This window comes from Carcharhinus amblyrhynchos, chromosome 9 (assembly GCF_965287045.1).
Source record: "Carcharhinus amblyrhynchos chromosome 9, sCarAmb.v2.hapA, whole genome shotgun sequence".
NCBI classification, from domain to species: domain Eukaryota; kingdom Metazoa; phylum Chordata; class Chondrichthyes; order Carcharhiniformes; family Carcharhinidae; genus Carcharhinus; species Carcharhinus amblyrhynchos.
The window spans coordinates 103,704,760-103,731,911 of record NC_137332.1 but is presented as its reverse complement, the minus strand read 5'-3'; the positions used below and the strand labels follow the sequence as shown (position 1 = coordinate 103,731,911).

The 27,152-nt window shown below is 50.7% G+C and overlaps 1 protein-coding gene across 1 annotated transcript in view; it reads left to right on the top strand.

Moving 5' to 3' along the window:
* Positions 1-27,152, top strand: part of LOC145348236 (gamma-aminobutyric acid type B receptor subunit 1-like) — a 226,536-nt gene that overhangs the window by 165,083 nt on the left and 34,301 nt on the right. Inside the window, exons 8-10 of the mRNA XM_080196436.1 lie at positions 12,694-12,828; positions 25,452-25,622; positions 26,915-27,016. Of these exons, the coding sequence (XP_080052562.1) occupies positions 12,694-12,828; positions 25,452-25,622; positions 26,915-27,016 (408 nt within the window). The remainder of the gene's footprint in view (positions 1-12,693; positions 12,829-25,451; positions 25,623-26,914; positions 27,017-27,152) is intronic.

Sequence of the window (27,152 nt, the reverse complement as noted above, 5' to 3'; positions counted from 1 at the left end):
CTCAAGAAGCTCGACACAGTGGCACTGCTGCCTCGCAGTGCCAGGGATCCGGGTTCAATTCCCGGCCTCGGGTCACTGCCTGTGGAGTTTGCAGGCTGTCCCTGTGTGTTTCCTCCAGATGCTCCAGTTTCCTCCCACACAATAAAGATGTGCGGGTTAGGTGGATTGGCCATGCTAAATTTCCCCTTAGTGTCAAGGGGATTAGCAGGGTAAGTAAGTGGGATTGCAGCAATAGAACCTGGGTTGGATTGTGGCCAGTGTAGATTCGATGGGCTGTGTGGCCTCCTTCTGAACTGTCGGGATTTCATGATACCGTCCAGGACAAAGCAGGCCCGCTTGATTCACAACCACTTTCAACAGCCGCTCACGGTGCACAGTGACAGCAGTGTGGACCATCTACAAGATACACTGCAACAACTCACCACCGCTTCTTATAGACAGCACCTTCCAAACCCATGATCTCTAGCACCCAGAGGCTGAGGTCAGCAGATGAATATACGAATGCAAACCACCTCCGAGACGCGCACCATCCTGACTTGACCCTAACAGATGCACTTTGGCTTTGCGACTGATGCCCGCACGTTGGGCGGCACAGTAGCACAGTGGTTAGCACTGCTGCTTCACAGCTCCAGGGACCTGGGTTCGATTCCCGGCTTGGGTCACTGTCTGTGTGGAGTTTGCATGTTCTCCTCGTGTCTGCGTGGGTTTCCTCCGGGTGCTCCGGTTTCCTTCCACAGTCCAAAGATGTGCGGGTTGGGTTAATTGGCCATGCTAAAAATTGCCCCTTAATGTCCTGAGATGTGTAGGTTTGAGGGATTAGTGGGTAGATGGTATATGGGGGTAGGGCCTGGGTTAGATTGTGGTCAGTGCAGACTCGATGGGCTGAATGGCCTCTTTCTGTACTGTAGGATATCTATGAAATCCCTGTTGGAGGTTTACTAGCGAACCTGTTTCTTTTGGCCTGTGCTTGACTTTCTTGCCCCAGTCTCACGGGGCCGCGGGGGATGGGGGGGGGGGAGTTCAAACCCACGGCCTTTTGACACCGAGGAGAGAGCCAGGGACTCCACAATCTAGTTAACCCGACACCGAGGATTGAAAAACGTATGTTCCTGTGACAAAATTAACTGAGGGAGAATGTTTAATGAACCGTGTTGATGGGGGGAGGGGGTGTAGTTATGGTGAGGCCCGAGTGCACTGCGCTGGGCAGGCCTTCGCCAAGGGCTAACCCAGAAAGGAGTGAAACAGTGACGCTTTGAGAGAATTCTCCGAGTCTTGACGTCAATTTGCGCGGAAATATTTACATTGAGTGTGTTTAGTGCGTGAATAGTTTAAAAAGCATTAGTTCCCCCCATCTGCCAGGGGAACAATAACGTGAGTGTGCTGCCCCAGGGGAGGCACACAGTAATCCCATTTTGCTTTATCCCAAGGGATAAAGTGAGTGACCACTCGACTGACACGAACAGGCCATCGAGGGTCAGTCACTCCATCCAACTCTGGAGGTGTGGCTAAATGGGGAAAGGCGGTCTCGAGGTGCACTGGGTTCACATCCCTGCCCCTGAGCCAGAAGCTCCGGGTTCGAGTCCTGGCTCAGGGCTTGATGGTCAAGGAATGTATGCTCGTAACACAGCCAAGGTTCCGTTGTCCGGAACCTTCCCACCGCTCACCCCGGCAGGATTTTCCCATCCCGCTGCAGTGAACGGAGATTTGGCTGGCCTCCAAATTCTCCGCCCTCGCTGCAACGGGAATGGAGTGCGAACGGTCAGTGAGATCTCACCCGTTGAGTGCCAATGTGTAGATTCTTCCAATAGGCCAATTGCTGGTGGTAATAGGAGCGGGGGTGTCTCCTGGTCAGCCATTCTTGCTGTAGAGTAGCGGCGCTCAAACTATAGCAACCCCCCCACCCCTCTCCCCCCACCCTGGAGGCCAGTTATCCCAGGAAAAGCTAGCTGCAGGAAAATACATAAATACATTGCTCTGTCTGCCTCGCTCAGCACCAGATACGGGGGAGCTGCTAAATGTAAAGTTGTGCAGGAGGATGCCAGGGTGGATGAGAGAGTTAATATTAAATATTACTTCCAAGGGCATCTACAATACATTGAATAAGGTTCCGTCCACTTGGGATTTGATCAAAGATATACCAGCGTGTTTTCTAAATGGCAAGAAGCCAGGAATTGTGATGCTATTAGGATCCTCTCCTCTTTGAGACTATTGTTGGTTTTATGTTGAGGATCACCACGCCTCAGGCAAGGGGCAAGGTTGAGAAGGTGGGGCCTTCATGGATAACCTCAGCCTGTACAAGAATTAAACCCACTGGTGTCGCTCCCCATCACTAACTAGCTGTCCAGCCGGCTGAGCTAAACCAACTTCTACCCTGTAACATTTCTGTGAAAGACTTCCCGCACCAGTCACAAGGCTGTCCCGTTTCAAACTCAAACGATATCAAAGCCCCTATGCAGCTTGCCCCACGCTGCCTTAGTCTGCACTCAGCTGTGACTCGGGAATTGTTACAGCTCCGGGATTGTCCCCGGAGCCTCCAGGAACCCGGAACACGGCAGTGAGCTGGTGCAGGAGAAATATCACGGGGCTTGTTAGAAAGGGAAAAAGGTTGAAATTGGAGGCCGTGGGACATAGATAGGGTAGATAGAAAGGAACTTCTTCCTTTTATAGAAGGGTCAATAACCAGGGGGCATGGATTTAAGATCAGGAGCAGGAGATTTAGAGGGATTTGAGGAAAGACTTTTCCACCCAGAGGGTGGTGGGAATCTGGAACTCGCTGCCTGAAAGGCTGGTAGAGGCATGAACCCTCACCAACATTTCAGAAGCATTTGGATGAGCACTTGAAATGCTGTAGCATACAAGGCTACAGAGAAAATGCTGGAAAATGGGATTACCATTAATGGAGGAGTTTATAGCCAATGGCAAACTGGTATGAACTGGTCATTTTTGGGGACAGCAGGGTGTAACGCGCAAAATGCCACAAAGACGCCATCTTGGGCCTCAGCTACTAAGGATCAGATGATGCTCGGAAGTACAGAGGACCAGAGGGATCTTGGAGTGCATGTCCACGGGTCCCTGAAGGCAGCAGAACAGCTAGACAAGGTGGTTAAAAAGGCACATGGGATATTTGCCTTTATTAACTGGGGCATAGACCAGGAGAGCAGGGAGGTTATGATGGAGCTGTATAAAATGCTGATTAGGCCACAGCTAGAGCACTGTTTGTCGTTCTGGTCACCTCACTATAGGAAGGATGTGATTGAACTGGAGAGGGTGCAGAGGAGATTCACCAGGATGTTTCCTGGACTGGAGCGTTTCAGCTATGAGGAGAGGCTGGTTAAGCTGGGGTTATAGAAACATAGAACAGCACAGCACAGTACAGGCCCTTTGGCCCTCGATGTTGTGCTGAGCTATGTCCGAATCCAAGATCAGTCTATCCCACTCCCTATAATTCTAGTGTGCTCCATGTGCCTATCCAATAACCGCTTGAAAGTTCATGAAGTGTCCGACTCCACTATCACAGCAGGCAGTCCATTCCACACCCCAACCTCTCTCTGAGTAAAGATCCTACCTCGGACATCCCTCCTGTATCTCCCACCATGAACCTTATAGTTATGCCCCCTAGTAACAGCTACATCCACCCGAGGAAATAGTCTCTGAACGTCCACTCTATCAATCACCCTCATCATCTTATAAACCTCTATTAAGTCGCCTCTCATCCTCCTCCGCTCTAAAGAGAAAAGCCCCAGCTCCTTCAACTTTTCCTCATAAGACCTACCCTCCAAACCAGGCTGCACCCTGGTAAATCTCCTCTGCACTCTCTCCAATGCTTCCACATCCTTCTTATAATGAGGTGATCAGAACTGCACACAATTTTCCAAATGTGGTCTCACCAAGGTCCGGTACAGTTGCAGCATAACCCCACGGCTCTTAAACTCAAACCCTGCGTTAATAAATGTGAACACACTATAAGCCTTCTTCACGGCTCCTCCGAGCAGAGAAGGCTGAGGGGGGATCTGAATGGGGTGTACAGAATTATGAGGGACAGAGATAGAGTGGATAGAAATAAACTTTTAGAACATAAGAACATAAGAAATAGGAGCAGGAGTAGGCCATCTAGCCCTTCGAGCCTGCCCCGCCATTCAATAAGATCATGGCTGATCTGTCGTGGCTCAGTTCCACTTTCCCGCCCTCTCCCCATAACCCTTAATCCCCTCTCTTATCAAGAACCCATCAACCCGCTTCTTAAAAATATTTAGCGAGGCAGCCTCCACCACTTCAACGGGCAGAGAATTCCAGAGATTCACCACCCTTTGAGTGAAGAAGTTCCTCCTCAACTCCGTTCTAAACCGCCTCCCCTTTATCTTGAGGCTGTGCCCCCTAGTCCTACTGTCTTTTTTGAGCGGGAAGAGTCTCTCCACCTCTATCCTATCCATCCCGTTCATCATCTTATACGTCTCAATGAGATCTCCCCTCATTCTTCTAAACTCTAACGAGTACAAGCCTAGTTTATTCAGCCTCTCCTCATAGCTCAATCCCCTCAACTCTGGTATCAGCCTAGTAAACCTCCTCTGCACTCCCTCCAGGGCCAAAATATCCTTGCGCAGGTGCGGCGCCCAAAACTGCACACAGTACTCCAGCTGCGGCCTCACCAATGCCCTATACAGCTGCAGCAAGACCTCCCTACTTTTATATTCAATCCCCCTCGCTATGAAGGCCAGCATCCCATTCGCCTTCCTGACCACCTGCTTTCCCCTAACTTGAAGGGTCAATAACTGGGGGCATGGATTTAAGGTAAGAGGCAGGAGATTTTGAGGAGATTTGAGGAGAAACCTTTTCACCCAGAGGGTGGTGAGAATCTGGAGCTCACTGTCTGAGAGGGTGGTAGAGGCAGGAACCCTCACAACATTTAAGAAGCATTGAGATGAGCATTTGAAACACTGTAGCTCCAAGACTATTGAGCAAGTGCTGGAAAATGGCATTAGAACAGTTAGGTATTTGATGGCCGGCGCAGACACGATGGGCTGAAGGGCCTCTTGCTGTGCTGTAAAACTCTATGACTCTATGAGTGAGTGCCCCATCTCCACATTTGTTGAGCATACAACACTTGGTGGGGCAGGAAGCTGTGAAGAGAAGACACAGGGGCCGCAACAGGATAGAGACTGGTTAAAAGAAGGTGGCAGATGGAGTACGAGGCAGGGGGTTGTGAAATTTTCCACTGAGATAGGGAAATCGGAAAAACAGAATCTTTTGCAAAAGATGAAAGACCAGAATGGGTTCCAGAGGGATTTGGGAATGCACGAATCAGAGAAAGTTAACACATAAGTACAACAAGCCATGAGGAAGGTGAACGGTAGGTTAATCTTTGTTGCAAAGGGATTGGAGAAAGGTGGACTTTCTTGGGATGCGTAACCATGATACTGAATAGGCCCAATGGGCTATATAGACCACCGCTTCCATTTCTTATGCTGTCATGATCATAGCTGATCTGAATCTATTTATCTTTGGATGCCAAAATAGGATGAAATATGGCACTTTCTCAGTGGTGAAACAGTGGAGGTCCGTAGACTTAGGGAATCTTAAATACCTAGGTCATTAAAATGTTTACGAGCAGGTACAAGAATTAAGATACAAATACCAATGGATTCTGACCTTGAGGACTGGTATACAAGCGGGGTTACAAGTCATGTTGGTGCAGTGGTTGGCACTGCTGCCTCACAGCACCAGGGACCTGGATTCGATTCCGGCCTTGGGTGACTGTCTGTGTGGAGTGTGCACATTCTCCCCATGTCTGTGTGAGTTTTCTCCGGGTGATGGGGTTTTCTCCCAGTCTAAAGATGTGCAGGTTAGGTGCATTGGCTGACCTGAATTGACTGTTAGTGTCCAAAGATGTATAGGTTAGAGGGATTAATGGGGTAAATGTGTGGGGTTATGGGGATAGGGTCGGGGGGTTGGTGTTGTCCTGATCTTCTGTCGGAGGATCGGTGCAGACTCGATGGGCTGAATGGCCTCCTTCTGCACAGTAGGGATTCTGTGAAATTTCCAGTTAGACCACGCTTGGAGCATTGGGTATCACGCCAGAAGAAGCACTGGCCTTGGAGGGAGCGTGGTGTAGGTTTATCAGAATGATGCCTGGACCTGTAAGTGTTCAGTCACAGGGGAGGAATGAACAAAGTTGGGGTTGAATGGCTGATTTGACCAGAATTTTCACACTGTTAAGAGAAAGGAGAAGGGGCGGATATAGAGAAACTATGTCTGCTGGTGGGGAAGACTAAGGGCCAGCAAGATTTTCCAGTCCCACCAAATGTCAGTGGATATTTCAACGGTTCGCTGCATGTTACCACCCCACCTCCCCTCCCCCACCTCGCACCCCTTGCCACGAGAGAGCTGTTAAAACACCATGGTAGGACTCATGGTGGAGAGGGGATGGGGTGACCATCTAAAAATTGGGTTCAGTAATTTCAGGAGTGCAATTTCAGGAAAATTCTACACATAAATAGAAAGGTGGTTGGAGACTGGAACTCTCTTCCACAAACCGCAATTGATGCTCTGACAATTACTAATTTCTGAAAACTGAGAGTGATAGATTTTTGTTAACTTAAAGATATGAAAGGTTCATAACACATGCGGGTACATGGAGTTAGTTCACAGATCAGCCCTGATCTCGTTGAATGGTAGGGGTAACAGGCTTGAGGGGCTGAATGGCCTCCTCTTGTTCCCCTGTCCCATGTCCTGAATTGCTGTTGTTCTGTATGCTCTTACAGAACAAAAACTATCAAACTTAGCTTTGAAATTCGACAGATTTCTGAGAGAGAGAAAGAGAGCACATTTCCACAAAGGAGTTAGCACGGCGACGCAGTGGTTAGCACTGCTGCCTCACAGCGCCAGGGACCTGGGTTCGATTCCTGCCTCGGGTCACTGTCTTTGTGGAGTCTGCACTATTTCACCATGTCTGCGTGTGTTTCCTCTGGATGCTCCGGTTTCCTCCCACAGTCCAAAGATGTGTGGGTTAGGTTGATTGGCCATGCTAAATTGACCCTAGTGTCAGGGGATTAGCAGGGTAAATATGTGGGGTTACGGGAATGGGTCTGTGTGAGATTATGGTCAGTGTGGACTCAATGGGTCGAATGGCCTCCTCCTATACCGTAGGAATTCTGTGATTCTATGATTGTGTGAAGAATTGTTCCCAGCATTGGTCCTGAATGGTCTAAGTTTAAGATGTGGAGACGCCGGTGTTGGATTGGGGTGGGCACAGTAAGAAGTCTCACAACATCAGATTAAAGTCCAACAGGTTTATTTGGAATCACGAGCTTTTGCAGCGCAGCTCCTTCTGCCTCACCTGATGCAGGTGTTGTGAGACTTCTTTCTAAGTTTAAGGCTCTGGACTCCCCCATCCAAGAAAATAGATTATCTCGATTTTGACTGCAGATCTGTTGATGGCGTTAAACAATTCTTTTAAATGATCCCACTTCCCGCAGTGGGGGGGGGGGGGGGGGGGGGCGGTGGGGGGTGCGTGGTGGGGGGAGAGGTGAATCGCTCTGGTTCAGTCACATGACGGGACCATTCGGTGCTGAGAGAACGTGGTGAGCGAAAGTCTCGCTCCAGGGGACGAGCTAACCCCCACCCCCCCACCCCCTGCCCACCTCCGTGCTCGTGTGTGTAACGTACGTGTCCATGGTGGTGGGGGAGGGGGTGGGGGGAAAGGGCGGTGGGGAGGACTTTACACACAAGTAGTGAACTGTGAGGAGATGTGGGATATGAGCAGATGCGAGGTGTAAGCGTTTGTCACGGATGCCGAGGCTGAGCCGGTGAGTGTGCCAACGATGGGAAAGCAACACATTCATCACCAAGGCCCAGGGGAGATGGCCAAGTGACATTAATGGATGCTTCTCTTTTCCTTGCCCGTGTTCTGCTTCTGTGTCGCCTGGTTTCCTTTTTTAACCCTCTGCCCAGTGTCCTGGGTCCTTCCCCGTCCGGCAAGCCTCTTTTTGGCCACCTGTGTGCCCGCCTGTTCTTAATTCTAATTTTCTGTGGGCCGTCCGATTCAGAAGGTCAAAGAAATTCTTTCGCAAACAGTAGACTAGTGGCAAAGTGGTTAAGCGCTGCTACCTCACAGCGCCAGGGATCCAGGTTCGATTCCCGGCTCGGGTCACTGTCATAGATCGAATCCCTACAGAAGAAAAGGAGGCCATTCAGCCCATCGAGTTTGTACCGACCACAATCTCACCCGGGCCCTATCTCCATAACCCCATACAGTTACTCTGTTAATCCCCCTGAAACTAAGGGACAATTTAGCATGGCCAGTACACCTAACCCGCACATCTTTTGGTCTGCGGGAGGAAACCAGAGCACTCGGAGGAAACCCACGCAGACACAGGGAGAATGTGCAAACTCCACACAGACAATGATCCAGACAGGAATTGAACTGGGCCCCTGGCGCTGTGAGGCAGCAGTGCTAACCACTGTGCCACCATGCTTGGGATCATTGTCTGTATGTTCTCCCTGTGTCTGTGTGGGTTTCCTCCGGTGCTCTGGTTTCCTCCCACAGTTCCAAAGACGTGCTGGTTAGGTGCATTGGCCATGCTAAATTCTCCCTCAGTGCACCTGAACAGGCACTGGTGTGTGGCAACTAGGGGATTTTCACAGTAACTTCATTGCAGTGTTAATGTAAACCTACTTCTGACACTCATAAATAAACTTAAGCTTAAAAGAACATCAGAAATAGGAGCAGGCCATTCAGCCCTTCGAGCCTGCCATGCCATTCAGTGACATCACTTCCGATCCACTACTCCAGCCTGCGCTAGCTTCTCCTTCCTGCAATGTCCCCGTATTCCCTGTTTTAACATTTTTTTTTAACACATAGAAATCTCAGTCTTGCGCATAGTCAATGACTGATCCTCCCTAGCCCTCTGGGGCAGAGAATTCCAGCCTTTGAGGGAAGAAATTCTGGAGAATCATAAAAAAGCTACAGTGCAGAAGGAGGCCATTTGGTCCATCTTGTTCACACCAGCCCGAGGACACCCAGGTGCCCTTTCTAATCCAACCATCCCACACCCAGCCCATGGCCCTGCAGCATAAGGTGTAGCTTCAGGTACGTTTTAAAGAGTTTAGGGTCTCTGCCCCCACCACAAAGTTGGGCAGTGAATTCCAGATACCCACCGCCCTCTATTGAACAGCTCTTCCTCGTATCCCCTCTACACCTACAGTCAATTATCTTGAATCTGTGTCCCCTGCCTCTAGAAATCTTCACCGAGGGTAGCAATTTTATCCTGTCCAATCTATCTCTTCCTCTCCTTGGTTTGTACAACTCTATCAAGTCTTTGTTCCAAGGAAAATCACCCCAACCTATCCAATCTCTCTTTGTAGCTACACTTTTCCAGCCCTGGCAACATTCTTGGAAACCTCCACTGCCCTCTCTCCACAGCAATTATGTCCTTTCTGTAATGTGGTGACCAGAATTGCACACAGCACTCCAGTGTTTTATACGGTTCCTACCCTTACTCTGAGACTGTGCTCTCTGATTCCACACTCCGCCCTCAGGCAGGGGCTGCATCTACCCTGTCCAGTCCTGTAAGAAATGTTTCTCTTTCAGCAAGGATACTGAAAGGATATTATTAATTAGAAAGAGTGCAGAAAAGATTAACTAGGATGCTACCAGGACTTGATGGATTGGGTTATAAGGAGAGGTTGGATAGACTGAGACTATTTTCTTTGGAGCGTAGAAAGCTGAAAGGTATCTTATAGAGGTCTACAAAATAATGAGGGGCACAGATCAGCTAGATAATCAATATCTTTTCCCAAAGGTAGGGGTGTCTAAAACCAGGGCGCATAGGTTTAAGGTGAAAGGGGAGAGGTGCAAGAAGGTCCAGAGGGGCAGTTTTTTCACACAGAGGGTGGTGAATGTCTGGAACAAGCTGCCAGAGGCAGTAGTAGAGGTACATAGAATTTTGTCTTTTAAAAAGCATTTAGATAGTTACATGGGTATGATGGGTATAGAGGGATATGGACCAAATGCAGGCAATTGGGACGAGGTTAGTGGTTAAAAAAAGGGTGGCATGGACAAGTTGGGCCGAAGGGCCAGTTTTCATGCTGAAAATCTCAATGATTCTTTGACTCTATCACTCTCATCCCTCTAGTGATTAAAGGCCCAGTCTTCACAATCCTTCCTTACAGGGTAATCCTTTCATCCCAGGTATTCATTTAATCGACCTTTAGCCAATAGGAGAGAAAGGGAAGATGGCTAATCGATTCATGTGACTTGGCAGGTGATGCCACACGGTGGCACAGTGGATAGCACTGCTGCCTAACAGCGGCAGGGACCCAGGTTCAATTCCAGCCTTGGATGACTGTCTGCATGTCCTCCCCATGTCTGCATGGATTTCCTCCGGGTGCACCAGTTTCCTCCCACACTCCAAAGGTGTGTGGGGGTAGGTGGATTGGCCATGCAAAGTTGACTATTAGTGTCAGAAGGGTAAATTTGTGGGATTAGGGCATGGCTGGGATTGTGGTGAGTGCAGATTCGATAGGCTGAATGGCCTCCTTCTGCACTGTAGGGATTCTGTTAGAGACTTAGGCTGGCCGCGGCCCTTCTCCTCAGAACAGAGAAGCTTTAAAGGGAGACTTAGTTGAGGCGATCAATAATCATAGCGAGGTTTTGATAGAGTAAACGTGAAGAAGCCATCTCCTCTGGCAGAAGGATCAATAAGTGAGGACACAGATTAAAGACTGTCTAAAAAGCCAGTGGGGAAAATGAGGATTTTTTTTTACACACCCAGTCATTATAAACTGAAAGGGCAAAGACAGCAGATTTATCAGCAAGTTCTCAAGGGGAATTGAGTAGGGAACATGAAAAGAGACGTACAGGGCCCTGGGGAGAGGACATAAGCGGGAATGGGACTAACTGAACAGCTCTTTTCAAGTGGCCAGCACAGGCACAATGGGCCAAATGGCCTCCAACTGTACCATATTATTCAGCAAAGCAGTGACTTGCGTACTTGTAGTTAACGTGTTCGTGTAGTCTTCCTCTATCTGCCTGGATAAGACTCACATTGGCTGGAATTCTCTGGCCGTTCACAACGGTGGGATTCTCTCATCCCACCGGCAGTGCACCCCCACCCACGGGATTCCCACCAGCATGGGGTGATATCAATGGGAATTCCCACTGACAGTGACGGGAGCAGAGATTCCCACCACCAGCAAACAACGCCAGCGAGAATCTCACCCGATGCATTTATACGGATCCTCAGATGGCAGGACAGACAATTAATTATTATTAGCTCAAGGAATGTGGCCATCGGTGGCTGACTAACATTTATTGTCCATCGCTAATTGCCCCTTGAGAAGGTGGTGGTGGTGAGCCGCCTTCTTGACGTGCTGCAGTCCCTGAGGTGTAGATACACCCACAGAGCTGTTAGGGAGGGAGTTCCGGGATTTTGACCCAGTGACAGTGAAGGAGTGGCCGATGTATTTCCAAGTCAGGATGGTGAGTGCCTTGGGGGGGAACCGCCAGGTGGTGGTGTTCCCCGGTATCTGCTGCCCTTGTCTTTCTAGATGGTATTGGTCTTGGATTTGGAAGGTGCTGCCTAAGGAGCCTTGGTGAGTTCCTGCAGTGCATCTTGTAGGTGTTGCACACGGCTATCACTGCGAGGATGTTGGAGGGAGTGAATGTTTGTGAAAGACCACCAATTAGCAAGGAAATAAATGAGCAAGCAATCTATTTAGCAGGTAGATAGTGATATATCCAAAATAGTATCAAGCCTTTTATTTAATGTGCATCTAAAAAGGAGCACTTCTGACAGTGCAGTACTCCCTCAGTACTGACCCTCTGACAGTGCGGCCCTCCCTCAGCACTGACCCTCTGACAGTGCAGCACTCCCTCAGTACTGATCCTCTGACAGTGCAGCACTCCCTCAGTACTGATCCTCTGACAGTGCAGCACTCCCTCAGTACTGACCCTCTGACAGTGCAGCACTCCCTCAGTACTGACCCTCTGACAGTGCAGCACTCCCTCAGCACTGACCCTCTGACAGTGCAGCACTCCTTCAGTACTGTCCCTCTGACAGTGCAGCACTCCCTCATTACTGACCCTCTGACAGTGCGGCACTCCCTCAGTACTGTCCCTCTGACAGTGCGGCACTCCCTCAGTACTGACCCTCTGACAGTGCAGCACTCCCTCAGTACTGACCCTCTGACAGTGCAGCACTCCCTCAGTACTGACCCTCTGACAGTGCAGCACTCCCTCAGTACTGACCCTCTGACAGTGCGGCACTCCCTCAGCACTGACTCTCTGACAGTGCAGCACTCCCTCAGTACTGACCCTCTGACAGTGCAGCACTCCCTCAGTACTGACCCTCTGACAGTGCAGCACTCCCTCAGTACTGAAGTTTGTTATCTAGCCTCTGATGTGGGATTCGAACCCCCAATGCTCTGATTCAGACGTGTGAGTGTTACCCACTGAGCCGAGGCTGACAAGATCAGCATGTTAGCTCCTGTCGGGCAGCTTAATGTCACACTAACAACATATGAGGCACTCTGTGTCACGGGCAGGATGTCTGCAAGTGAGAGCAATAGGGAGGGGATGGAGGGGAAGGGGGTTTAATTGATATGTGACAGGGGTCGGTTAAGCCCAGGTTACGCTGGGTGTAGAGGTGGGCTGCTAGGCCTGTGTCCCTGTCTGACTGATTGTGTTTGCCTTTACAGTGTGACCCCGGCAAGTCCACCAAGTACCTGTATGAGCTGCTGTACAGTGAGCCCATGAAGATTGTGCTGATGCCCGGCTGCAGTGGTGTCTCCACACTGGTGGCAGAGGCAGCGCGCATGTGGAACCTGATCGTGGTGAGTAACACTGCCTGGTCATGTGGGACCCTCTCTGTCTCCCCCTCCCCTCTCTCTCTCTCTCTCTGTCTCTCACCACTTCTCATCAGTCTTCACGTCTTTCCCATCTGTCTCACTCCAACTAATTCAGTCTGGCTCATTTATCCATTTTTCTTTATTGTCTCTATCTCTCTCTCTCTCTCTGTCTCTCATTCTCTCTATTTCTCTCCCTCTCTCTGCCTCTCTCTGTCTCTCTTCTCTCTCTCTCTATCTCCATCCTTCTGTCTTCATCTGTCTCCTTCTGTTCCCATTTCTCCTGTCTCTTGTCTCTTTCTCTGCCCCTCTGACTTTGTCTCTCTCCCTCTGTCCCTTTGTCTATCTCTCTCTTTCCACTTCTCTCTCTCCCTCTCTCTCTCTCTCTCCCTCCCTCTCTCTCTCTGTCTATCCCTCTCTGTATCTCAGTCTCTCTCTCTCTCTCTCCCTATCTCTCTCTTTATCTGCCTCTCTCTCTCTGTCTCTCTCTCTATCTATCACTCTGTCTGTCTCTCTCTCTCTGACTCTATCTCTCTCTCCCTTTCTCTATCTCTCTCTCTGTCTCTCTCTATCTCTCTGTATATATCTCTCTCTCTATCTCTGTCTCTCTCTCTTTCTTTCTCTTTCTGTTTATCTTTCTGTCTCTCTCTCTCTATCTCTCTCTCTGTCTGATTCAGTTTCTCATCTCCTGTCCCTGTATCTCTCTCTCTCTCCCTCGTTGTGTCTTGCTTTCTCTTTCTGTCTCTTCTCCTCTGTCTGTCTCCCTTTTGTTTCTCATCTCTCGCTCTGTTTATTTCTGAATGTGTTTTCTTTCCTGAGTCACTCTCTCTCCCTCTTCCTTTCTCTCTCTCTCTCTCTCTCTCCCAATTGCTTTCATTTCTGACCCTCCCGGATAGGGGGTGTGGGAGGTGTGTGATTTGGGGTGGGGGTTGCTGCAGAATGGGGGATGGGTCTGGGCAGGTTGAGGTGTGGGGGTGTCGGGTGGAGGGTTGGGTGGGGGGGATAATGGGTGATAGGTGGGGGGGGTGCTGGGGTGTGGGGGCGTCAAGTTGGGGGGTGGGTGTGGGCAGTTTGGGGTTTGGGCGTGTTGGTTGGGAGGGTGGGCAGGGGGCTAATGGGTAATAGGTGGGGGGTCTGGGGTGTGGGGGTGTCGGGTGGGGGGGTAATGGGTGATAGGGGGGTGCTGGGGTGTGTGTTGCCTGAATGTTAGATTTGCCTTCCCACAGGGGCTGAATAGATTTGTGTGGGAAGCCGGTTTGACATGTTGTCTGTCTGGAATGGGTGGCTGTCCGTCTGTGGCACTGTCGCTCACAGCACCCGTAAGTGAGTGAGCAGGCTGTGACAGGTATCAGAAAAGCTCACTCTGCGATAACTGGGCTAGGCAGCTGGGCAGACAGTGAAATGGATGGCTTTCAGTCACTGAGGGGCTCCAGGAAGCTGCTGCCTGTCACTGGGGGAGTACAGGAAACTCCCTGCTGTCACTGAGAGGGTACAGGAAGCTGCTGCCTGTCACTGAGAGGGTACCGGAAACTGCTGCCTGTCACTGAGAGGGTACAGGAAGCTGCTGCCTGTCACTGAGAGGGTACAGGAAGCTGCTGCCTGTCACTGAGAGGGTACAGGAAACTCTCTGCTCTCTGATGGGGTACAGGAAGCTCCCTGCTGTCACTGAGGGAGTACAGGAAACTGCCTGCTGTCACTGAGGGAGTACAGGAAACTCCCTGCTGTCACTGAGGGAGTGCAGGAAACTCCCTGCTGTCACTGAGAGAGTACAGGAAACTCCCTGCTGTCTCTGAGGGAGTGCAGGAAACTCCCTGCTGTCACTGAGGGAGTACAGGAAACTCCCTGCTGTCACTGAGGGAGTACAGGAAACTCCCTGCTGTCACTGAGGGAGTACAGGAAACTCCCTGCTGTCACTGAGGGAGTACAGGAAACTCCCTGCTGTCACTGAGGGAGTACAGGAAACTCCCTGCTGTCACTGAGAGAGTACAGGAAACTCCCTGCTGTCACTGAGGGAGTACAGGAAACTCCCTGCTGTCACTGAGGGAGTGCAGGAAACTCCCTGCTGTCACTGACGAAGGGACTAACCCGAAAGCTTGTGAGTCTATTATCAAATAAATCGGTTGGACTAAAACCTGGTGTTGTCAGACTTTTTACTGTGTTTACGCCAGTCCAACGCCGGCATACCCACATCATGTTCACTGAGGGGGTACAGGAAACTCCCTGCTGTCACTAAAGGGGTACAGGAAACTCCCTGCTGTCACTGAGGGAGTACAGGAAACTCCCTGCTGTCACTGAGGGAGTACAGGAAACTCCCTGCTGTCTCTGAGGGAGTACAGGATACTCCCTGCTGGTACTGAGAGGGGGTACAGGAAGCGGCTTGCTGTCACTGTGCGCCGCACACACGGATATTGATGGGAAAGGGGATGACAGCCCTGCCGGGAAGCTGTGTCTGAGTTAATGATGCACTTCCTGTAAGGCAGCTTCATATAGTGGGAGCTGAGATGTTCCAGCGTCTCCTGTAAGTACAGGCTCCCTGCTGTGATCTGTGGGTGCTGGTGATAGTGGTCTCGGGATGAGATAGTAAACTGTCTCAGTCTAGATCCTAGTGGATGGGAGGACCTCCTGCAATGGGATTATCCGTCACCCGCCGCCCCACCCCCCACCACCTCCCCGCTGAATATCCAGTGTGTAATGTCACACTAGGTGCTCTGCGAGCCTCTCCCTCTCATAGAATCCTTACAGTGCAGAAGGAGGCCATTCAGCCCATCAACCGATGACAGCCCCTATCCCTGTATCCTCCTTGTATTTACCCCACTAATCCCCTGATACTAAGGGCCAATTTAGCACAGCCAATCCACACATCTTTGGAGTGTGGGAGGAAATTGGAGCACCGGAGGAAACTCACACAGACACGGGGAGAATGTGCAAACTCCGCATAGACAGTGACCCGAGGCCGGAATTGAACCTGGGTCCCTGGCGCCATGGGACATTTCTCGAAACCTTTGTCCCCGTGGATATGTCCAGAACTGTGTCGCTGTGTCCTAACCTGCAGCAAGCCCCGTTCACCTTTAACCCCGGACGCACGGGCTGCTGGTGACACAGCACCCCCGTCTTAAAATTCTCATTGTGTGTTCAAATCCCATCAGAGACTCACTGCCCCCCTGTCCCCCTCCCCCAGCCCCCATCATCTCCTCCATCCCTACAACAGTGCACCATCATTGGGATTGTAATCCAGAGGCCCAGGCTGATGCTTGCTATGTGTGTGGGGGGGGGGGGGATCCCACCACGGCAGATACACCGACATGGAAACAAGGAGCAGGCCATTCGGCCCTTTGTGCCTGCTCCACCATTCAGTATGATCACACCTGATCCTTCAACGCCACCTGCGATCTCCCCAGGTCGCTTCATATCTTCAGTGTTGAGAAATCTATTTCCTTCTTAAATATATTCAGTGTCTTGACCTCCATGGCTTTCTCTGGAAGAGAATTCCACAGGTTCACCACCCTCTGAGTGAGGCAATTTAAATGGCATCCCCGTATCCTGAGACTGTGACCCCTGATTCTAGATTCCCGAGCCATAGGAAAACATCCTCCCTGTATCCAGTCTGTCCAACCCTGTCAGAATTGTATGTTTCGATCAGATTCCCTCTATTCCTGTAAATTCCAGTGAATAAATCTGGAATATAAAGTAATGATGGCCATGAAACCATTGTCGATTGTTGTAAAAACCCATCTGGTTCACTAATGTCCTTTAGTGAAGGAAATCTGCTGTCCTTACCCGTTCTGGCCTACATAAACTAGGCACAGTAAGTCGGCTTACAACACCAGGTTAATGTCCAACAGATTTATTTGGTAGTTCGAGCTTTTGGAGCATTGCCCCTTCATCAGGTGAGTTAATCGGGCAATGCTCAGGAAGCTCATGACACCAAATAAACTTGTTGGACTTTAACCTGGTGTTTTGAGACTACTTACTGTGCCCACCCCAGTCCAATGTCAGCATCTCCACATCATGGCTACATAAACTAGAAGGAGTGCAGAAGAGATTTACTGGGATGCTACCAGGACTTGATGGTTTGAGTTATAAGGAGAGGCTGGATAGACTGGGACTTTTTTCCCTGGAGCGTCTGAGCTTAGGGGTGATCTTATAGACGTCTCTAAAATAATGAGGGACTAGATTAGTTAGTCAACATCTTTTTTCAAAGCTATCGGAGTCTAAAACTAGAGGGCCTAGGTTTAAGGTGAGAGGGGAGAGATGCAAAAGGGTCCAGAGGGGCAATTTTTCACACAGAGGATGGTGAGTGTCTGGAACAAGCTGCCAGAGGTAGTAGTAGAAGCGGGTACAATTTTGTCTTTTAAAAAGCATTTAGACAGTTACATGGGTAAGATGGGTTTCGAGGGATATGGGCCAAATGTGGGCAATATGGACAAGCTTAGTGGTAAAAACTGGGTGGTATGGACAAATTGGGCCGAAGGGCCTGTTTCCATGTTGTAAATCTCTATGACTCTATGTGACTCCAGAGCCTCACCAACATGTTAACTCTCAAATGCTCTCCAGGGGCACCTAGGGATGGGCAATAAATGCTGGCCAGCCAGCTACGCCCATGTCCCATGAATGAATTTTAAAGATAATCATTCCGCCATTGGTGGCCGTGCCTTCAGTCGCCTGGAACCCTGAGTTCTGGAACGTCCTCCCGCCAACCTCTGCGCCTTTCTCGCTCGCTTTCCCCCCTCTAAGACGGTCCCTAAAATGCACCCTTTGACCTTAGCTCTTGGTGGTCCCTGACCCAAATGTCTCCTCAGGCAGCTTTGCTTGAGTACGCTGCTGCTGGGGTGTGTTACCGTGTTCAGAGAGCTATGAACATGCAAGGATTAGCGGTTAACACTACAAGGTCAAAGTGGGAGAAAAAAGATGGTCTCTTGTCCCAGCAATCGGATCAATAAACACACGCACCCTTTAGACAAATGACTGGAAGTGTTGCTGCCATTAATTGACAGAATTCCCTTCATAAATCTCTCTGGCTGTGTACACTGGGGAGCTCAGAGACACAAGCCATTAAACCAGTTGTGAGTGAATGCAGATTGCCCTTTGACCCCGTTGTCGAAACCATGATGGAAGGCCCCGATGGGATTTGTGACAGGATAAACTTACATTTCTTGTCTGTTCTTCCTCGCTGTCAGTAGTCATTACATCCCTGCCTCGTGTGTTCACTGACAACTCTAGCTGGATCTGTGATTTTTTTTTAAAAGATATCTTCTGTCCTTGGCCTCCATCCATGTCAAAAAAAATTGGCCGCAATTATTTTTTTAAACCATGTCAGCGGAGGGGGATATCGTGAATTAAAATGGAAGCTGGAGAGTCCTGAGGGGGACGGAAGGGTATATATTAGAGTTGGGCTGACAATGATTAATGTTTATATAACCTTTAACGCAATGAAACACCATCCTACAGTAACTAGCAGGGACATTGCAGACTCAATGGGCTGAAGGGCTCCTGAGACAGGGGGAGTGTAAAACTGAACAGATGCAAGTTCCCCCAACAGGAAGCATGGAATCCCTACAGTGCAGAAACAGACCATTCAGCCCGTCGAGACTGCACCACCTCTCCAAACTTATCCCACCCAGGTCCTCCCCTCCACCCCATCCCCGTAAACCCTGCACATTTTAACACAATGTGGACATGCCGGCGTTGGACTGGGGTAAGACAGAAGGAAATCCCACAACACCAGCTTAAAGTCCAAACAGGTTTGTTTGTAGCAAAAGCCGCAAGCTTTCGGGACAGCCTGTCCCTTCGTCAGGTGGCTGGGAGTTCTGACCATAAACAGGGCACAAAGATACAAACTCAATTTAGACGCATAATGATGGGAATGTGAGTCTTTGCAGCTAATCAAGTCTTAAAGATACAGACAATGACCGTGGTCGCGGGCATTCAGCCTCTGATCTTTGGGTAAGCATTCTCCGAGGCGGCCTTCACAACGCACGACAGTGAAGAGTCGCTGAGCAGAGACTGATAGCCAAGTTCCACACACATGAGGACGGTCTCAACCGGGATCTTGGGTTCATGTCACACTATCTGTAATCCCCATGACTTACCTGGACTTGCAAAATCTCACTAACTGTCCTGTCTGGAGACAATACACATCTCTTTAACCTGTGGTTAAAGCTCTCTCCACTCACATTGTCTGTATCTTTAAGACTTGATTACCTGTAAAGACTCACATTCCCATCATTATGCATCTAAATTGAGTTTGTATCTTTGTGTCCTGTTTATGATCAGAACTCCCAGCCACCTGACGAAGGGACAGGCTGTCCCGAAAGCGTGCGGCTTTTGCTACAAATAAACCTGTTTGCATTTTAACATGGCCATTGGACCTAACCAGCACATCCGTGGACTGTGGGAGGAAACTGGAGCTCCCGGAGGAAACCCACACAGACACGGTGGGGGGAACGTGCAAACTCCACACAGACAGTGACCCAAGCTGGGAATCGAACCCGGGTCCCTGGCGCTGTGAGACAGCAGTGTTAAATTCAGATGCAATTTGGGCAGAGCAGGGCCTCGGGCATGAAGCCGCCCATCACTCATTAAGGCCCTTAGGTGGCCACCGGAGGGCATTATTCTGCCCAGCCTCAGTCTTTAGGCTGACGGGCGCTGCTATGTTGGGGGGTGGCCCAATGACACTTACACTTCTCCCCATCTCGGGTGGGTGGGGAGGGGACAGCGCCCCACCCTGGTTGACTGACTGGGCGGGGCCCGGTAAGGAGTCCCAGCCATGGCCAATAACTGGTCAGTCCTGGCCATGGCCAGTCACTGGAAAGATGTCCTGGTTAGGTGGATTGGCCGTGCTAAATTCTCCCTCGGTGTACCCGAACAGGTGCCAGAGTGTGGCAACTAGGAGACTTTCACAGGAACTTCATTGCAGTGTCAATGTAAGCCTACTTGTGACACTAATAAATAAACTTTAAACTTTGTAAATCAGTGTCGGTCAGCAGGAGCAGGGCTAACAGGGGAATGGTATTTGGTGCCAGTTAAGACACGGGCATTAGAGTTTTGGAGGAACCACCGCCCCTCCACCCTCCACAGAGTTTTGGAGGAGCCACTGCACCACTCCCGCCCCCCCCCCCCGCACCCCCCCCCGCCCTCCAACCAAGCTTATGGCAGGTGATAGATCGTGGGAGACCAGCCTGGAGCAAACTGGAATGGACTCGTTCAGAGGTAGCAGAGGCATCGGGGTGAGGAATCTCTACCGTCCTGTAAATCTGGCTTCTTGAGCATCCCCGATTATTATCGCTCTGCCATTGGCAGCCATGCCTCCATCTCTTGAGCCCTCTATTCCCTGCTTCCCGCCTTTAAGACGCTCCGTAAATCCTGGTTTCAGGTGCTGTGTAAATTACCGACTGTTCGTGAGGAGGTTGGAACTGGGGAAACCTGTTGACCGCCACTGGGTGGAAGTGGCCAGAGGCCGCACCAATCGCGAGCGGGGAAAATAAAAACAAATCCAGCAGGCCTCCCAGCGAGGTGGAGCCATGACCCAGTGCTTGGTCAGACTGTGCGAGGTCGCATCTGAGAAATGACCCCACGCTAACTGGAGGTCAGCCCACTCAGTAGCACTGCTTCCCCACAGTGCCAGGGACCCAGGTTCGATTCCCGGCTTGGGTTACTGTCTGTGTGGAGTTTGCACGTTCTCCCTTTGTCTGCATGGGTTTCCTCCGGGTGCTCCAGTTTTGTCCCACAGTCTGAAAGACGTGCTGGTTAGGTGCATTGGGCATGGTAAATTCACCCTAGTGTCAGGGGGATTAGTAGAGTAAATATGTGGGGTTATAGGAATAGGGCCTGGGTGGGACTGTGGTCGGTGCAGACTCAATGGGCCAAATGGCCTCCTTATGAAATGTAGGGATTCTATGGATTCACTCTGGCCGGATTGAGAGCCTGGCCGGTGAGAACTGGGAATGGATAGGTTTTTTTCCAAAGCTTGGTTCTTCTTCCCACCATGCTGCTGCGCGCTCACAACGGGAAATAATTTTAACTCTGGACCTCGGTGTCGCGGCGGCGGAGATCCTGCTTAATGTGCCACCCCGGCCTGCCTTTTGCTTTTTGTTAAAAGTTCACAGCAAAGGGAAAAGGATTGGTTGCAAAGTGGTGGCCGGTTCTGACGGGCGGCCATTTTAAATCATTGGCCAACAGTTAAAATGGCCGCCCCAATGTCCAGCTGGCTGTTTGCTGGCTCAGATTCTCAACAAGAGAGAGAGAGAGCGAGCCAGGCTCACGCTACTGAAGGGTGACTGCTATGACGTATCAGACCCAGGATCAGCACTGAGGGAGGGTGCGGGACGGTGGGGCGGGGGGGGGTGGGGTTAAAGGTCAGTGGGGGAGTGATGAGTGGGGCAAGCTCGTTGGCATGCCTTATTTTCCAGCTCGTCTCCGCGTCCCGTCCACAGACTCACATCCGATCCCTCGCGTTGGCTCAATTTTGATTGTGTTTCCAGATGGTTAATAAAAGAGAGAGAGAGAGAGAGAGAGTAAAGTGAGGAGTGCTCACCGTTGCCAAGGAAACCAGCCTGTGGAGCTCGACCCAGAACTGCAATGAGAGCGAGACAGAGAGAGACAGAGACAAGGAACAAACTCTGCGTGTGGGAGGCTGGTGCACAAGGTCCTCTCAGGGGTATGAGGGCCAAAGAGGCATTCACCTGCAGGAGTCAGAGCTCCATCCCTTCTGCCGGCTTCATCCCCAGATCCTCCTAACACCAGGAGGGACACACACCCCCCTCTCTCTCTCTCTGCCCCTTTACTTTTTTTCTGTCCATCTCTCATTCTCTCTCTCTTTCTGTCCTTCTCTCTCTGTCACCCACTCTCTCTCACGCTTCTCTCTCCCTGCCCCTCACTCTTGCTGCCCCTCTCTCACTCTGCCACTCTCTCTCAGCCTCCATCTCCCTCAGCAACACCTCCCCCACTTTGGCTCTCACACACACACACACCCCAGAGAGAATGGGACAGGGGAGAGGCAGGAGCTGAGAGAGGGTTATGGCGAGAGAGAGTGGCGAGCAGTGGGAGTGAGGGGCAGAGGAAGAGGGCAGGAGAGGAGAGAGAGGGAGGAACAAAGAGAGTGACAGTCAGAGAGAGATGAGGGGCGAGGGGAGAGAGAGAGAGAGGTGAGCAAAGGGAAAGGGTGTTGCTGAGGGAGATGGGGGCTGAGAGTGAGAGAGGAACTGTAAGAGTGAGGGGCAGGGAGAGAGAAAGTGAGTGACAGAGAGAGAGGGACAGAGAGAGAGGGACAGAGAGAGAGGGACAGAGAGAAAGAGGCGGCAGAGCGAAAGAGAGACAGAGAAAAAGAAAGAGAGAGAGGAGGCCGAGAGAGAGAAAGGAGGGGGGAGGGCAGAGAAAAAGAGAAAGGGGGCATGTTGAGAGAGGGGGGCAGAGAGAGGGGGGCAGAGAGAGAGGGGCAGAGAGAGAGGGGCAGAGAGAGGGGGGGCAGAGAGAGGGGCAGAGAGAGAGGGGGCAGAGAGAGGGGGGCAGAGAGAGAGGGGCAGAGAGAGAGGGGGCAGAGAGGGCAGAGAGAGGGGGGCAGAGAGAGGGGGGCAGAGAGAGAGGGGCAGAGAGAGAGGGGGCAGAGAGGGCAGAGAGAGGGGGGCAGAGAGAGGGGGGCAGAGAGAGAGGGGCAGAGAGAGGGGGGGCAGAGAGAGGGGCAGAGAGAGGGGGGGCAGAGAGGGCAGAGAGAGAGAGAGGGGGCAGAACGAATGAGAGGGACAGAGAGAGTGAGAGAGAAGGAATCAGAGAGAGAGATTTGGACAGAGAGAGACAGACAGTAAGTGGAGGGTATGTTATCAGTTGTCTGTGGCTGAAACCGGCCCTTAGTTTGAATAAAATGGATGATTCTTTGAGGGGCGGGGAGACAGGGAGGGGGTCACGGTGCTGAATGGCTGACATCCAGTTTGCACAGAGTGGCAGCGCACAGTCCCTTCTCGTCTGGCGGCGTTGCTTAGTAACACTGGGTGCTTGGCAGTGATCCAGCCCTTGTGCCGCGGACGGGCTGGGCAGAGCCTGTTTGCGAATGGAAGCCGTGAATCCCTCCACCTTCTGAAGGAGACCCTGTTGGTCACGGAGGTGACAGGAAGTTGGGGGGGGGGGGTCACTAAACTAAACTCCCGGCCCCGTGACCCCCTCAATCCCCTCACCACCACCTCCCCCCTTTGCCCCCCTCCGACCCCCTCATCAACACAGGGCCTGACACCGTACGCTACACAATATGGTAGCAACTTCCTCCTCGGGTCCACGTCAACAACAAGGAAGAGCTTGTGTTTAAATTACAGCTTTTAAAACAACAGAACGTGTGGACATACAAACCAGGAGCAGAGTAGGTTATGGGGAGAAAGGAGGAATTGGGCTACTGAGTTGGATCAGCCATGATCGTAATGAATGGCAGAGCAGGCTCGAAGGGCTGAATGGCCTGCTCCTGCTCCCATCTTCTACATTTCTATGTTAAGTAGGCCATCCCTAATTCCTCTCTTAATAAATGGTAACATTCCTTTAACCTTCTTGATTGCGTCCTGGAACCACATCTTAATGTTTTGTGACTCTCATGCACCAGAACAGTTAAAGCTCTCTGCACCTCAGCATTCTGTACAATTCTTCAGTTAAAGTATCATTCTTCTTTTTGTTTTATTCCTCCTGCCAGAACGCCCCTTTCACAGCCTTTCCAAACCAAATTTGATGCCAAACCATGCAGAAGAATTTGAAATGGGTGACAGAAAGCTTGGTCAAGGAAGTTGCCCTTTAAGGGTTCAAGGAGGATAGAGAGGTGGAGCAGGGTTGGGTCACAGCCTGAGGCCTAGGAGGGACGGCTGTCAATGGCGGAGCAGTTAAAATCAGAGGGTAGCTCAGGAGGCCAGAATCAGAGGAGCACAGATGTCTCAGCGGGCTGTGGGACTGAGGAGAGTACAGAAACAGGGAGGGTAGAGGCCCCAGGAAATCGAGAATTCTAAAATCAAGGTTCGCAAGGCTTATCTTCAGAGGAAAGGTTGAGCCTGTACCCATTGGAGTTTAGAAGAATGACAAGTGATCTGACTAGAGGAGATTTGACAGGGAGGATCCCAGAAAGATGTGGGAAGAGTCTGGTGTTTGAGAGATTTACCACTTAAGACGGAGATGAGCAAAATTTTTCTCTCAAAGGGTCATTAGTCTGTGGCAATCTTTTCCTCAGGATGTTTATTTATTTATATAGTATTTATTAGTGTCACAAGTAGGTTTACATTAAGGCTGCAATGAAGTTACTGTGAAAATCCCCAAGTTGATTTGATTTATTATTGTCACATGTATTCGTATACAGTGGAAAATATTATTTCTTGCGTGCTATACAGACAAAGCAAACAATACATAAAGAAGGAAACAAGAGAGTGCAGAATGTACTGTTACAGTCATAGCTAAGGTGTAGAGAAAGATCAACTTAATGCAAGGTAGCTCCATTCACGGTTTGTACATGTCCTTAGACTTTTGTATCTTTTTCCTGATGGAAGAAGGTGGAAGAGAGAATGTCCAGGGTGTGTGGGGTCCTTAATTATTCTGGCTGCTTTTCCAAGGCAGCGGGAAGTGTAGACAGAGTCAGTGGATGAGAGGCTGGTTTGCATGATGGACTGGGTTTCGTTCTTGACCCTTTGTAGTTTCTTGCAGAGCAGGAGCCATACCAAGCTGTGATACACCCAGAAAGAATGCTTTCTATGGCATCTGTAAAAGTTGGTGAGAGTCATAGCTGACATGCCAAATTTCCTTACCCTTCTGAGAAAGTAGATGTGTTGGTGGACTTTCTTAACCGTAGCGTCAGCATGGGGAGGCCAGGACAGGTCGTTGGTGATTTGGACACCTAAAAATTTGAAGCTCTTGACCATTTCTACTTCGTCCCCATTGATGTAGACAGGGACATGTTCTCCATTACATGTCCTGAAGTTGATGACTCTCCTTCGTTTTGTTGACATTGAGGGAGGCATTATTGTTGGCACACTCTCTGGCACCTTTTGGGCACACTGAGGGAGAATTTAGCATGGCCAATGCATCTAACCAGCACATCTTTTGGACCATGGGAGGAAACCAGAGCACCCGGAGGAAACCACGCGGACACAGGGAGGACAAGCAGACTCTGCATAGACAGTCACCCAAGCTAGGAATCGAACCTGGGTCCTTGGTGCTGTGAGGTAGCAGTACTAACCACTGTGCCACCTTGCTGCCCTTAGCAGTGGGTGGTGGGTCATTGAATTTATGTAAGACAGTTAGATTTTTGATCGGCAAGAGGTTCAAGGGGGGTTGGGGGAGGGGACAGGCAGAAATGTGGAGTTGAGACTAGGTCCAATTCAGCCATAACCTCATTGAATGATGGAGCAGATTGGAAGGGCTGAATGGCCTTCTCCTGTTCCTAGAACCTGTGTTCCTCTTCTCCTAGCTGTTGTTGGGCCGGGAATATAATGTAGGTCAGTGAGTTCAGTGGGGCTGATGAGCAATTGTATTTTGACACCAGTTCGGATATGGGCTCTTGTTGTAGAGTTTTCCAGCACACAAAGAGGTCCTTCGGCCCATCGTGTCTGCTGTGCATCACTGAGCATGCCGATGACCCTCTGCTCTCCTCCCTGCAGCTCTCGTACGGCTCCAGCTCCCCGGCTCTCTCCAACCGCCAGCGTTTCCCCACCTTCTTCCGGACTCACCCGTCTGCCACCCTCCACAACCCCACCCGGGTCAAGCTCTTCAAGCGGTGGGGCTGGACCAAGATCGCCACCATCCAGCAGACCACGGAAGTCTTCACCTCGGTAAGTGCACAGCAGAGTGCGTGGGGAGGGAGCTCCCTGCCACCCAAGTTTAAGGTAGGGCGGGCAACACAAATAGCCAGTCTCTCCGATAGACTGTATCATGTGGACCGAGGGTCAGGGAGGGTGGAGGGGGCTTGTGGAGGAATTGGGAGGAAAATGGGATTTCTTTTAATTCAGGTTCTGGATGTGGGTGCGGCTACTATTCACTGTTCCTTATCTCGCCCTAAGACCCAGTGATACCACTGCGGAGATTAACTCACATCCTGACTCCCCATTGACCAGAAACTGAACTGGACCTGCCATATAAGTGTCACGGCTACCAGAGCAGATCAGAAACTTGGAATCCTGCAGCGAGTAACTCACCTCCTGACTCCACAAAGCTTGTTCACCATCTACAAGTCAGGAGTGTGGTGGAATACTCTCCACTTGCCTGGATGGGCGCAGCTCCAACAAGAAGCTCGACACCATCCAGGAGAAAGCAAACCCGCTTGATTGGCACCCCATCCACAAACATTCACTCCCTTAACCATCGATACACAGCGGCAGCCAAGTGTACCATCTACAAGATGCACTGCGGCAATTCAACAAGGCTCCTTAGACAGCAACTTCCAAACCCATCACCGCTACCATCTAGAAGAACGAGGGCCGGGGAACACCATCACCTAGAGGTTCCCCTCCAAGCCACTGACTATCCTGACTTGGAAATCTATCACCATTCCTTCACTGTCACTGGGTCAAACTCCTGAGACTCCCTCACTAACAGCACTGTGGGTGTACCTACACCACAAGGGTTGCAGCGGTTCAAGAAGGCAGCTCACCACCACTTTCTCAAGAAGGAAATCTGCCGTCCTTATCCGGTCTGACCTATATGTGACTCGAGAGTCACAGCAATGTGGTTGACTCTTAAATGTTCTCTGAAGTGGCCAAGTGAGACACTCAATTCAAGGGGGATTTAGGGATGGGCGCCAATGCCAGCCAGCGACAAGATATCAGAGTGGGCAGGAAGCTAACAGAAGCCCATCCAAAGTCAGCGGCCTACAACTGACTGGGAGGGAATATTGTGCGGTTCTGCCCAATCCATCTATGCTCCTGATCCCGTGTCTCCTTCCCTCCTCCGTCATCTCTCAGACAGCTGGGATTTGGATGCTGAAGGCTCCAGCAGGTCACACGGGATGATCCTGGCAGACAGGGGCTGAGTTGAGCCTGGGGTTCAGGGTTCAGCCCGTCTGCTGTTTCCAAACACATCGAGAAGGCTCCGAACCCTCATCCTTCTCTCCTGATTCCTCCCCCAGACTCTGGACGATTTGGAGGAGCGCGTGAAAGAGGCCGGGATTGAGATCAGCGTGCGGCAGAGCTTCCTGACGGATCCCGGAGTCGCTGTCAAAAACCTCAAGGTAACCTCAGAGCCGTGAGAATAACAGGCTGCAGCGAGGGCTTAATATTGGCTTTAGAGTCATAGAGGTTAGAGTTATAGAGGTTTACAGCAGGTCCTTCGGCCCAACTTGTCCATGCTGCCTTTATTATTTAACC